An 11,970-nucleotide genomic window follows, 5' to 3' on the forward strand; every position below is an offset into this window, starting at 1 on the left:
GGATATATTATGTAATTCAAGTTTCTTTAATCTTTTCAAAATATATTTCTAAAAAGATTTTTATCTCTGAAGTTAAGCTTGAAACATGCTCTTAGGTCAAAGTTGGGTTTTCACAGATACAAACTTGTGAACAGTGTGTCTAAAAAGTTGGGTTTTCACAGATACAAACTTGTGAACAGTGTGTCTAAAAAGTTGGGTTTTCACAGATACAAACTTGTAAACAGTGTGTCTAAAAAGTTGGGTTTTCACAGATACAAACTTGTGAACAGTGTGTCTAAAAAGTTGGGTTTTCACAGATACAAACTTGTAAACAGTGTGTCTAAAAAAGTTTATGTTTCATTTATTTTGATACAGTGATAACCATGATTAATAGCAAAATGATTATCATCCTTGGTCTTTCTTTCAGTCAAATGATTGAGGTAAGGATTTGTACATTTTAACTGTTGGTTTTTGTTACCACTTGTCTCCCAAACAGGGACAAATTACCAACTTTTACCTAAAGATCGGATTACTTAATTTCTTAATAACAATCTTGTTATATTCATAAAACCTATGAATATAGCTTATCAGATTTCATTTTATAATTTATTGTGTAAAAATGCTTAAAACTTTATCTATAAATTAATTAGCTCAACTAAACATAAAGTTTATTTCAACGTTAGTCCAAATAAAGATTAGTCAAAACGAACGGTAGTTTAATCGATCATTAGTCCTATTGATATGACACCACATTTTCAAAATCCTATCTAAGAAGATTCAAGAAAAATCCAAATTTAGTTTTTAAAAGTTATCAAGTTTTTTTTGGGACAGACTGTTCTTTATCAGCTATGTATTATATTATCACTGTTAAAAACTTCAAACTAGTTAGTATCAGTACATTGTGTGCCAGCTAAGTTTGGAAACTGGAGATAATGTTGGGAAAAATATTAATTCTCTGGTTTACTACTGCACTTATACTAGGTAAAGGTTTAACAGTTTATCTTATATTTAAAGACTGAATAAAGGTTTAAGTTTATGAGTGCCAGACTTCCACAGGGCGCTTTGCAATTCTTTTTCTTTAATTGTAACTTTTGAAAAGTACTGAAACTGAAACCGAATTTATACGGTAGTCTTTTATATTAAACCTTGGTAAACCTATTTGGGTAAAGTATTATGACAGTATACAATGGGTAAACCCTCCCTATTCTTCTCTTAAGCCTTGGTAAACCCATCATATCCTTATTTTAAACCTTAATAAACCAATCATATCCTTCACTTAAACCTTGGTAAACCCATCCTATTCTTTTCTTATACCCTAGTAAACCAATACTATCCTTCTCTTAAACCCTGGTAAACCAATCCTATCCTTCTCTCAAACCTTGATAAACCCATCCTATCCTTGTCTTAAACCCTTGTAAACCAATCCTATCCTTCTTCTAAACCTTGATAAACCCATCCTATCCTTCTCTTAAACCTTGGTAAACCCATTCTATCCTTCTCTTAAACCTTGATAAACCCATCCTACCCTTCTCTTAAACCTTGATAAACCCATCCTACCCTTCTCTTAAACCTTTATAAACCCATCCTATCCTTTCCTTAAACCTTGGTAAACCAATCCTGTCCTTCTCTTAAACATTGGTTAACCCATCCTACTCGTCACTTAAACCTTGGTAAACCCATCCTTTCCTTCCCTTAAACCTTAGTAAACTCATCCTATCCTTCCCTTAAACCTTGGTAAACCAATCCTATCCTTCTCTTAAACCTTGATAAGCCCATCCTTTCCTTCCCTTAAACCTTGGTAAACCAATCCTATCCTTCCCTTAAACCTTGGTAAACCCATCCTACCCTTCTCTTAAACCTTGATAAGCCCATCCTATCCTTCCCTTAAACCTTGGTAAACCAATCCTATCTTTCTCTTAAACCTTGATAAACCCATTCTATCCTTCCCTTAAACCTTGGTAAACCCATCCTATGCTTCTCTTAAACATTGGTATCCTCATCCTATCCTTCCCTTAAACCTTGGTAAACCCATCCTATCCTTCCCTTAAACCATGATAAACCCATCCTACCCTTCTCTTAAACCTTGATAAACCCATCCTACCCTTCTCTTANTGGAAAGGTTTGGTAAGTGGACGGAGGGTCTAACGGAGGTACAGTTTGTCAGAGACGACCTTACAATAGGGTAATTTTAGGGGTATGGTTCACAATCCTATCCTTCTCTTAAATCTTGGTAAACCCATATTATCTCTCTCTTTAACCTGTGTAAACCTATCCTATCAAAACCATATAAATAATAACTCAAAATTCAAAATTCAAAATAGTAATACATATCAAATTAAAAGATTCATTTTTGTCTGTTGATTATTTTAATTTTCCGACCAAAAAGTTTGAGTTTTGGTTTCAAACCTCACATAATTATTTTAAATTGCAATAGCTTTTTTCTTATTATTTGTTGATTTTCTGGAAATCATGCCAAATTACAATTTGGTTTTTCTTCATCTTTTCTTTATTTTGATTAATTTAGATTTCATTTTACGAATGTCATTTTCCATCTGTAAAGGTTAATTTTCCATTCCACAAATCTGCAAATCCCATCGTGATAAACCAATATTTGAATTATCAATTTTCAGATGGAAATATAAGGATAAATCATTAGTCCTGGATTAAGGCCACTTAAAATAGTTTTAGAAGACTTTACCATTTCAGAAGCTCGAGAGTTGACACTCACAAGATTTGAAGAGTAAGTATCAATTTTTCTTTCAATTGAATTCTTCTTATTCTTGCTTTTTATCGAAGTAAATGTACAAAAAATAAACTGAGAAGTTGTGAAATTACGAATATTGAATTCAATTGAATACTGCTACATACCAAAGCGCCCGCCCTCCGACCCTTCGTTAACGATCGTTAACGACAAGACCCTTAGTTAACGATCGTTAACATAATTGTCAATAGAATGTTTTTTCAAAAACGATCGTTTTTCCAAAAACGATCGTTTTTTAAAAACAATCGTATAAAAAACGGTCGCAAATCGTTTTAATAAAAACGATCGTTTTCAAAAACGATCGCTATTCGTTTTCTAAAAGTTCAAAACGAGTGGGTCGTTTTTAAAAACGATCATTTTTTTCCGAAAACGAAACGATCGTTTCTGAAAACGAAACAAAAAACGATCGTTTAACGATCGTTTTCAAAAACGATTAACAACCCTAATTACATAAAGTTTTGATACTCGTGAACTGGTTTGTTAACATATATACTACATAAAGTTCTGATACTCGTGAACTGGTTTGTAATGATGGAAGTGGAGGAGGATACTATACTTTACTTTCACCGGAACAAAGTTCGGAAGTTGCTAAAAACAGATGGATTTTTTTTTACAGGTAAACATTGCAAAATAAAATATTTTCCTTGTAACTACAGAGATAAAGTAAGTAAGTTAGCTAGTATTTATTTTAAAAATATAGATAACATAAATTTTTAGTGTTTTAAAGGAGGAAATATTTAAAAACCTAAATAATTTAGGAATATTTCTCCCAATTCTAAAAAAGAAAGTTATATGTTTATTGTTTACATTTTATACATAATTGGTTTGTACTTCTGGAGTTTGCACTTCCGGAGTTTGTTCTTCTGGAGTTTGAACTTCTGGAGTTTGTACTTCTAGAGTTTGTTCTTCTGGAGTTTGTACTTCTGGAGTTTATACTTCTGGACTCAGTACTTCTGAACTTTGTACTTCTAGAGACTGTTCTTCAGGAGTTTGTACTTCTGGAGTTTTTACTTCTGAAGTTTATACTTCTGGACTCTGTACTTCTGAACTTTGTACTTCTGGAGTTTGTACTTCTAGAGTTTGTACTTCTAGAGTTTTTACTTATTAAGTTTATACTTCTGGACTCAGTACTTCTGAACTTTGTACTTCTGGAGTTTGTACTTCTAGAGACTGTTCTTCTGGAGTTTGTACTTCTGGAGTTTTTACTTCTGGAGTTTGTACTTCTGGAGTATGTACTTCTGGACTTTATACTTCTGGTGTTTGTGCTTCTAAAGTTTGTACTTCTGGAGTTTTTATTGTGGATGTAGCTTAAGTGTTTATAGGCAAAGGCCAGGGCACAGTACAAATCCTTAAGCTTATTAAGGAGAAACAATATAAACAGTATATAGTTTGCTTTGTTTTTATTGTGGATGTAGCACAAGTGTGCTGAGAACTAGTGGTTTTACTAGTATTCACAATATTGATAGATATTACCGGTTGGATTTTTGCTTAGTCACATTGAGGTAAATCTTTTGTACTCAGGTTCAGCCTATATTTTATGATATGCAGGGTGGACCTAATCGCATTCGATTTGTAATGTTTTAGTCCATAAATATAAAAGAACGGGATCTACCCTAAGATTGTATATAGTTTAGTTTAGACATATTCTTATTGTTTTATAAAATTATATCCAAAGATTCTATATAGTTCATTTTTAAACATATTCATACTTATTCTAAAAATAAAGCAGATTGAACCATTGAAACTGACTGCTTGGCTTTACGCTGAGAGAATGTATAGATTGAAAGTAGTTAGGGTTGTAGTCTGCTAAATAGAATCCAAACGAGGTAGCGATACAGATAGATCTTTTGAAAAGTAGGGCGGTCATTTGATCTTGTTGCATGCGGTTTGTAGCGGCGCCTGAACTGAGTGAAATAGAAATATGTTTTAGGGTGGAGGCTGGTGTTACGACAATGTTACCTGTAAATCTAGACTGGAAGGGAATCAAGATGGAACGGGACCGCTAGTATCCTCTAACAAATGGCCTAAAACTCGAGAAGTCTCAGGTTAGACATACCAAGGGCCAGATTTAATGAAGAGTAAGAAGTAGTTAAACCACAAACCATGGATTCAATTACAAACTAGAATTCTCTTGTGCACTATAGTCAAGCTGAACTTCTGAAGGATGGGCAAATTTTTGGTAAAGCCAATTCGGTAATGACAATTTGGTAATGACATTTTGTTAACGTCATAAAAGTGACAATTTGGTAACAACCTAAAAGTTACATTTTGGTAATGAAAGTTTGGTAAGGTGAAAATTTTGATAAAAAAGTATATATATTTGCAATTATTAATAAATAAATAATTACATTATGTTGGGTTAGATTAGGTAAAGACTATTTCTGGGCCGAGCGCTGCAGCGTCTTAAATGGTAAATGTTGATTTTAGCTGATTATTTTAAGGCCCTATTTAACAATTTTCTTTAAATTTTGTCACTGTAATAGCCTGTTCTAGCCGCAGCACTCGGCCTAGAAGTAGTTTTAACCCCACAAACTCAAAGTAATGTGAGAGACAGAACATTATTCAACATTAAAGAGGCTGTAAGCACTTGGCCAGCCCATCCTAGCCACAGTGCTTTTGCCCAGAGATTTTCTTAACCTAACCTAACCCAAAAGAATGTGAGAGACAGCAAATTATTCAATATTTAAGAGGTTGCGTAACGTACCATTTTGGTAATCGACTTTTTTAATCAATTTAATCTAAACCTTATACAGTCTATTGTGTTTTGTTTAATCATAAAGATTTTTTTAAATACAAGTTTAATATACTAGAGGCTAACAAAAGTCACTTAAACAATAAAAGAACTTAGAACTAACAACTAACAAATCCCTATATCTTTGCCACCTGATATCGTAGACCTTATATGCTGTCACCAAATAGTTACTTTTATGTCGCTATATACCTTGTTGTCACTTTTTTGTAGTTACAAAATTGTCACTTTATGTACTTTTCATTACCAAATTGTCATTACCAAATTTTCACCTTACCAAGTCGGCATTACCAAATTGTTATTACCAAATTGGCATTACCAAAAAACCCCCCGTCAGCTGAAGAGAAGTGGTTTAATTTAATTTGAGTATATTCAACTATTTCTTCTCAATATTTTCCTTGTTGTCTATAATGACTGATAACTAAAATAAGTGTGAAAGTGTGTTAGGTATCTTTGATCTGAAAGATGAGGACTGGTATAACGCTAACCTTGTGTTTGTACCGTACTGTTCTTCTGATGCTCATATGGGAGATTCAGATCATCAGGTCTATAATTATAAAACAAAATTTGGTCAAAATTTGATCAAAATGCCATCATGAACCCGGTACATGTCAACATCCGAACCACCATATTTGCAGAATACATCTAAATCTGCTATCAACACCCAAACCACGCATATTTACATCCAAATCCACCAGAAGCATGCATGTGATTTTTTGTTCAATATACTTTGCCTTTTCTGGCTCTGTGTATAAATCAAAACTTATATTTTTTGAACCAGTTTAACCTGGGTGTTTCAAGGATATTAATTTATTCAATTGTTCATACCATGTTTTTTCGCAAAATGAAATGTTTACGAACTTTTAAAAGTTAATTTTCAGACTTTTAACATTGACTCTCCCATACTTTTTAGATAGATACATTGGGACTTAAACATTTTAGAGGACGAAGAATGGCTAGAGCTGCAGTTGAAGAACTTGGTAATTAATATGATCCTGGATAAAGAAAAAAACTGGGTTTTTTTTCATTTGGAGAAGTAATAACTATGATTTTAGCTCCCTCCCCCCCCCCCCAATAGGATGGGAACGTCAAAAAAGGTTATGGACAAATCCCAGTATATGCTCATGTTTCTCTTCAATAGTTTTTAAAACTAATTATCTTTTATTGAAAATTCGGAACCTGAGCAGAACACTTAAACAATTAAATATTTTGTAATCAAGTGCATTTTATTTCTTAGCAACTATAACAGTTAAAAAATCATCTAGTTGGAAATAAACCTGATCAAGAGATTCTGTTTGGTGGCACCTCAGCAGGAGGTCGGGGTAGCATGGTTCTTATAGACTTTATTCATGATCTAGTTCATGACACAACAACCATTAGAGGAGTTCATGACTCAGGAGCTTATCAAGATATTCAACCATATGTTTCATCATATACACCCTTCGGAGAACAATGCAAGAGAGCATTTGAGATGTATGCACCACCTGTCAGTGAGATCTGTAGAGAGGAGTTTACAGGAGAACTTTGGAAATGTATTTGTGGAGAATATATGCTGCCAAGGTATTTAATTAGTTCAACTTTTATAAACCAAAATATGTAAATTTCACGTTATTATGCCACATTTGATGTAAAGAAACTGAGTTTTTAGCACAAACTCTCTTTTCATTGCTATATCTTTGCAATCCAATGCCAAAGATATTTCAAAGTATGAATTCTGTTCAAACAAAGTTTAAAATATTTAACGTTTACATCACAAGGTTGCAAAGGTATAGGAAGTAGAACATTCTAGTAAGTAATTGGTTGGTTATTTTACTTGATATTGCTAATTTACGAAGTTTGGTGAACAGGTTAAAAAATATTTTATTAAAGATTATTTTTCTCTATTTTGTTTCCCCAGGGTGATGACCCCATCTCAAGTATTAATCTATCTGTATGATTCCTACCAGTTATCCAACGCTGTGGGAAAATCTCCAGCTCACTGGGATCCAGAAATGTGTAGGTTTGTATCTATAAATATAGAGCTGTAATCTCTGTTTGTCTGTTTGTATGTCGGATCTTAACTCATGAACCCCTTGACCGATTTTCTCAAACTTTAATTGGGGAACTCGGGAGATCTACGGGAATGTTCTTGATTTTGTTGTCCACTTTTACAAGGGAAAATTAGCCAAAATTGCAGCCAAGTGTGTGTGTGGGTAAACGGCGGGAGTAACTATGAGTAACCTGGGTGTTGAGGTTGGCAATTCTTTAAAAGGCTCACTGTATAGTGTATATGAAACTTATTTTTGTATCATCATTTATTCCCATATTTAGGCTCTGGAACATTCTATGTTTTGTATTCCCATATTCAGGCTCTGGAACATTCTATTTATATAACATCACAAGTTGATAATTGAACTAGAAACAATCAAAATAAATGAACAGTAAATAAACTAAATAACAATTTGTTGTTTAAATATGTCAATAGACTCAATAGTTATTTGTTTAATAATCATTATCAAGATAATTTATCAACTCTTAGACCTAATGTTTGAGATTAAACGGGTTACTTGGTTGCGGGTTTTGCCAGGACTAAAAAACTTATAGCAATTCAAATGAACCTATACCTAAAAAGGAATACTATATGTACAGGAAAAAATTTCTACATAAACATAATTTTTCCTTAGTATATGCTGTTTTGTATTATGACATATTTTGTGATATGTTATGTTTTATATATTTAAGTATGTTTTATAAGTTATATATGTTTTGTAATGTGTCATATTTTGTGTTTTATAAGTTTTGTTTTTGATATTTTTGAATGTAAAATGACGATTCAACAAATTTTCTTTTTTAAAGATATGTTGAAGATTTATTCCGACCTGATATGGAGGAAACAGTTGCAGATATAGTATCTAACCCTGAACATGTGGTATTTGCTCCAGCCTGCTATGATCATGGCATTATGACATCATCAAAGTTTCAAAGCATTAAGGTAGTAAAATTGTAAATTTAGAAATGTAAAATTAAAAAGTACGTTATTTCAAGTTTCATGGTATTTTAATAAAGTTCCCTTATAATACATATAGGGTTTCCCAAAAAAGTCGCTTTAAAGGGACTGCCATCGTAAAAAAAAATTAGGGGGGTGGGAGCAATGCATTTCTCTTCCCTTCAATGGTAAGCCGGGGAATAGGAAAAACTTGCATTTGCGCTATACACAGGAAATTTTCCAGGCTAAGGGGGCTTAACTTATGACAAGAATAATGAAAATTAAATTTTTTTTATGATCTGTACCCAAAAATTTATATTTAAATTTTAAAAATTGTTAAAAAAATTAAAAGAAGGGATATTGTTTAGGTTGAGGGAAAATCTGCTGAGGATCAACTACTCACCTGGCTTCCATTAAAAGAAGAGATATTGTTTAGGTTGAGGGAATATCTGCTGAGGATCAACTACTCACCTGGCTTTCTGGTTTTAAGGTACAATTAGTGATGGGATATTCAGGAAGTTTTTTTAGTTTTTAGTGTAAGAATTTTTAAGATGCAAGTACTGCCGCAAAATAAAGTTATTTTGATATTCTCATGCTGAAGGGTGTAAGATCAAAAATTGAGAAGCTGCAAGATTACAAATCTTGCATAAATTTGAACTGTTCCTTTGCATGAATAGATCAGAACGGTTTAACAAACTATATTAAAAACTTATTAAATACAAATGTTACATATCATAACGTCAACGAAAATCTATGTTGATTGGGTCAAAACGAAATTGAAATTTAGAACACTGATTACATCAATTAAACTGATTAATTGCCTTAAATTATACTTTTCTGCTTTTTAATAACATCTAACACGTTTCAGATTGCTAAAATTATTCAGAGCTTTCTATCCATAAGTTAACAATTTCAAAAAAAAAAAAATTTAAGGAGGATGTGATGTCTTCATGTGCTGGAGTTAATTGTCAGGAAACTTGTGAACATGTTGGTGTAGGAGATGATGCCCTCTGCTAGCTGTCAATCTAGCTTTAACAGCACGTGGTTTCTTCATATCCTTTGCTATGCAAAAATTCTAACATTGATCACAGATCTCACAGATAGGATACTAGATCTCGTCTATTTTAAGTTTTCTGTGTGTTTCTTTTACAATAACCCTGAGACAGAAGCTCAAAGGAGTTACACGTAGTCAGCGTAGAACAGGCGCTCTCTCTGTCTTTGTTCTATAACGCTGACTACATGTAACTCCTTTGTGCTTCTGCCTGAAGGCAATAGTAAACGGAACACACTGCAATCTTGAAAAGACGACATCTAGAGTACTATCTGTTATTTTAATTAATCTATGATATAGCCATGCATTATGTACATGATATAAATAACTGTTTTAAATCTTTTTAAATTTTTAGATTACTTTTTTTCTAACTTAAGTGTATAATCTGACAATTTAAACTTTCAAAATGGTAATAAAAATATTAATTAAATATTAATTAAATGCATGATTTTAAAAACATAAATGGTTTTCCATGCAGCATGTAAAAATACTCAGGCCCCTAGCTATAGGAAGGAACCTAGGAAATAGGAATCTAGAAAGGGGAGTGGGCATAAAGTTAAAAAAGTGCCTTAAAGGGACTGTAAAGGAAAAATGAAAGGGTTTAAAGGTTGAAACCTAAGTATCTTAGGAGTTAATCGAGACCCATGAGAGTTCTATCTGATGTTCCTGTCTTAAGAAATTTCTATAGAACTTATATTATTTGAATTTAATAATTTATCATTTTTATTAGATTGAAAATATAATTATCACGTCCCTATCACGAGACCAGAGTTCTGACGTATTTATTATATTGTAGAAGCAATAATTTGAGTCTCTATGAAAGTTAAGAATGCTCGAGAATTATGAGGAAATACCGGGAACAGGAAAACCGGAATCCAAATCAATTATGTCATTTAAAAATGAAAAAGGAAAATTATAAAATTATAATAGGAGCAAACCTAAGTTACTTAGGCTCCTTAGAGATATCGTCGCTTTAATTCAGATTAGTTGCGTATATGCTGAATATGATCCGTTTAAACCTATTATTCAAAAAAATTTATATACATAGATTTTCGTATAAAGGAATTGAGTCTTTGGAACAAAATCAAATATTTAAACCCTAATATCTTTAGATTCCGATGTTGTAAACCTTTGATATTTCAAACTCAGATCATTTGATTTAACAGAACTCATAGTTTGAAATATCTAAGGTTTACAACATTTGATTCCAAAGATATATGTGATTAGAAAATCAGAGTTTGTGGCAAAGACTCAATTCCTTTGAGTTTTGACACCGTTTTATGTCAATTTCTCGAGACAGGAACATCAGAAGAACTCTCAAGGGTTTCTATCAACTCCTAGATTTTTAGGTTTCAGCTTATACCTCCTTTCATTTTTCCTTTACAATCCCTTTAAGACCTAATTTTTAACGTCACATACTACATCTTATTTTAAATAGATATTTTGTTTGCTTTAAAACATTCTTTTTGCAAGCTATCGATCGAGAAATTTTTTGTATTTGCATAATAACAACAAATTCACTTTCAATATTTTTTTGTGGTAAATGCTTTGAATTAAAGGCTAGAAACCATAAATGAATAAAATGAATGTACATTACAGAAAAAACTTTACTTGAAAAAAAAGCCGAATATTATTTTTAGTACAAAGAAAATAGCATCAAAAAGGATGCAAATGCCTGTAAAACTCGAACTAAAGCATATTAAGTTTTCTAAAAGTCGAATTTTATATAAAAGAGCATAATTATATCTTTAATTTCAATTTGTCACTATATTATATTGCTTTTAGCTTTTAGCTCTTAGATGTATGTTGTTTAAAAATCGTTATTAACTTAGTAAAAGAAGGAAAAAGGTAATCTGCTCTGTTCTTAAAATTAAGTTTGAAATGGTTTTAAACCTAACATTCTCACATACAAATAAAAATTGTGAGATCATTTATTGCAGAAAAATTTTACACATAACGGGATTACCATAAAACTTTGAATACCCTAAATTATCTCTTTTATGTCGGCTCATTATGATACCGTTTTCTGATTCTCACAAAAGTTAGATTAATTTCCTCTTTTCCAAAATTTTTTATTTTTTACTTTTCGTTTTTCGTTTCGTTATGATAGGACAAACCAATCTATGTAATAAAACAAGACGCTGGACCTATCAGGCTGAATTTTTTGTGGACAATCATGGGTGGCTGGGGGTGTTATGGCCAAAAAATCGAAAAAAAATTGTAACATTTTTTATTATCTAAATAAAAACAATTTTTTACACGGGCACCGCCGGGCCCTTTAGAGCTAGTTAATAATAAACCTGAATAAAGGCTATATATACAAGCTATTTTTGACACTTTCACCCTGAATTTTTAGGAATAGTAATTTAAAGGATTTGTCGTATTTTTTTTATAATGGATGGGTAGAGATCGTAGAGAACAGGGCTAGGGTTTCCAGTCGTAATTTCGTTACGCGTAATTACGCG

General features: G+C 32.1%; 1 protein-coding gene across 3 annotated transcripts; it reads left to right on the forward strand.

The window, feature by feature from the left end:
* Nucleotides 1-873: 873 nt before the first annotated feature.
* LOC111710643 (palmitoleoyl-protein carboxylesterase NOTUM) lies at nt 874-9,941 on the forward strand. Of its 3 annotated transcripts, none has more exons than XM_023484757.1 (11): nt 874-960; nt 2,686-2,719; nt 3,243-3,356; nt 4,671-4,785; nt 5,937-6,034; nt 6,403-6,469; nt 6,755-7,049; nt 7,387-7,488; nt 8,325-8,460; nt 8,891-8,944; nt 9,388-9,941. In XM_023484757.1, the coding sequence occupies exons 3-11, from the start codon at nt 3,339-3,341 to the stop codon at nt 9,469-9,471; spliced, it is 969 nt and encodes a 322-aa protein (XP_023340525.1). In that variant the 5' UTR covers nt 874-960; nt 2,686-2,719; nt 3,243-3,338; the 3' UTR covers nt 9,472-9,941. The 3 variants fall into 3 exon arrangements, with proteins under 3 accessions (XP_023340525.1, XP_023340526.1, XP_023340527.1); XM_023484758.1 differs by having other exon boundaries at nt 8,823-8,944; nt 9,388-9,481; XM_023484759.1 differs by lacking the exon at nt 3,243-3,356 and having other exon boundaries at nt 6,432-6,469.
* The last annotated feature ends 2,029 nt before the right edge of the window (nt 9,942-11,970 follow it).

Source organism: Eurytemora carolleeae, unplaced genomic scaffold, assembly GCF_000591075.1.
Source record: "Eurytemora carolleeae unplaced genomic scaffold, Eaff_2.0 scaffold1075, whole genome shotgun sequence".
In the NCBI taxonomy this organism is placed as follows: Eukaryota; Metazoa; Arthropoda; class Copepoda; order Calanoida; family Temoridae; genus Eurytemora; species Eurytemora carolleeae.

Bases quoted from the DNA above. Each gene is read 5' to 3' on its own strand.
- LOC111710643 (XM_023484757.1), top strand. The intron at 4,786-5,936 runs GTTAGACATACC...AAAGTGTGTTAG, and splicing joins TAAAACTCGAGAAGTCTCAG to GTATCTTTGATCTGAAAGAT. The intron at 7,489-8,324 runs GTTTGTATCTAT...TCTTTTTTAAAG, and splicing joins TGGGATCCAGAAATGTGTAG to ATATGTTGAAGATTTATTCC.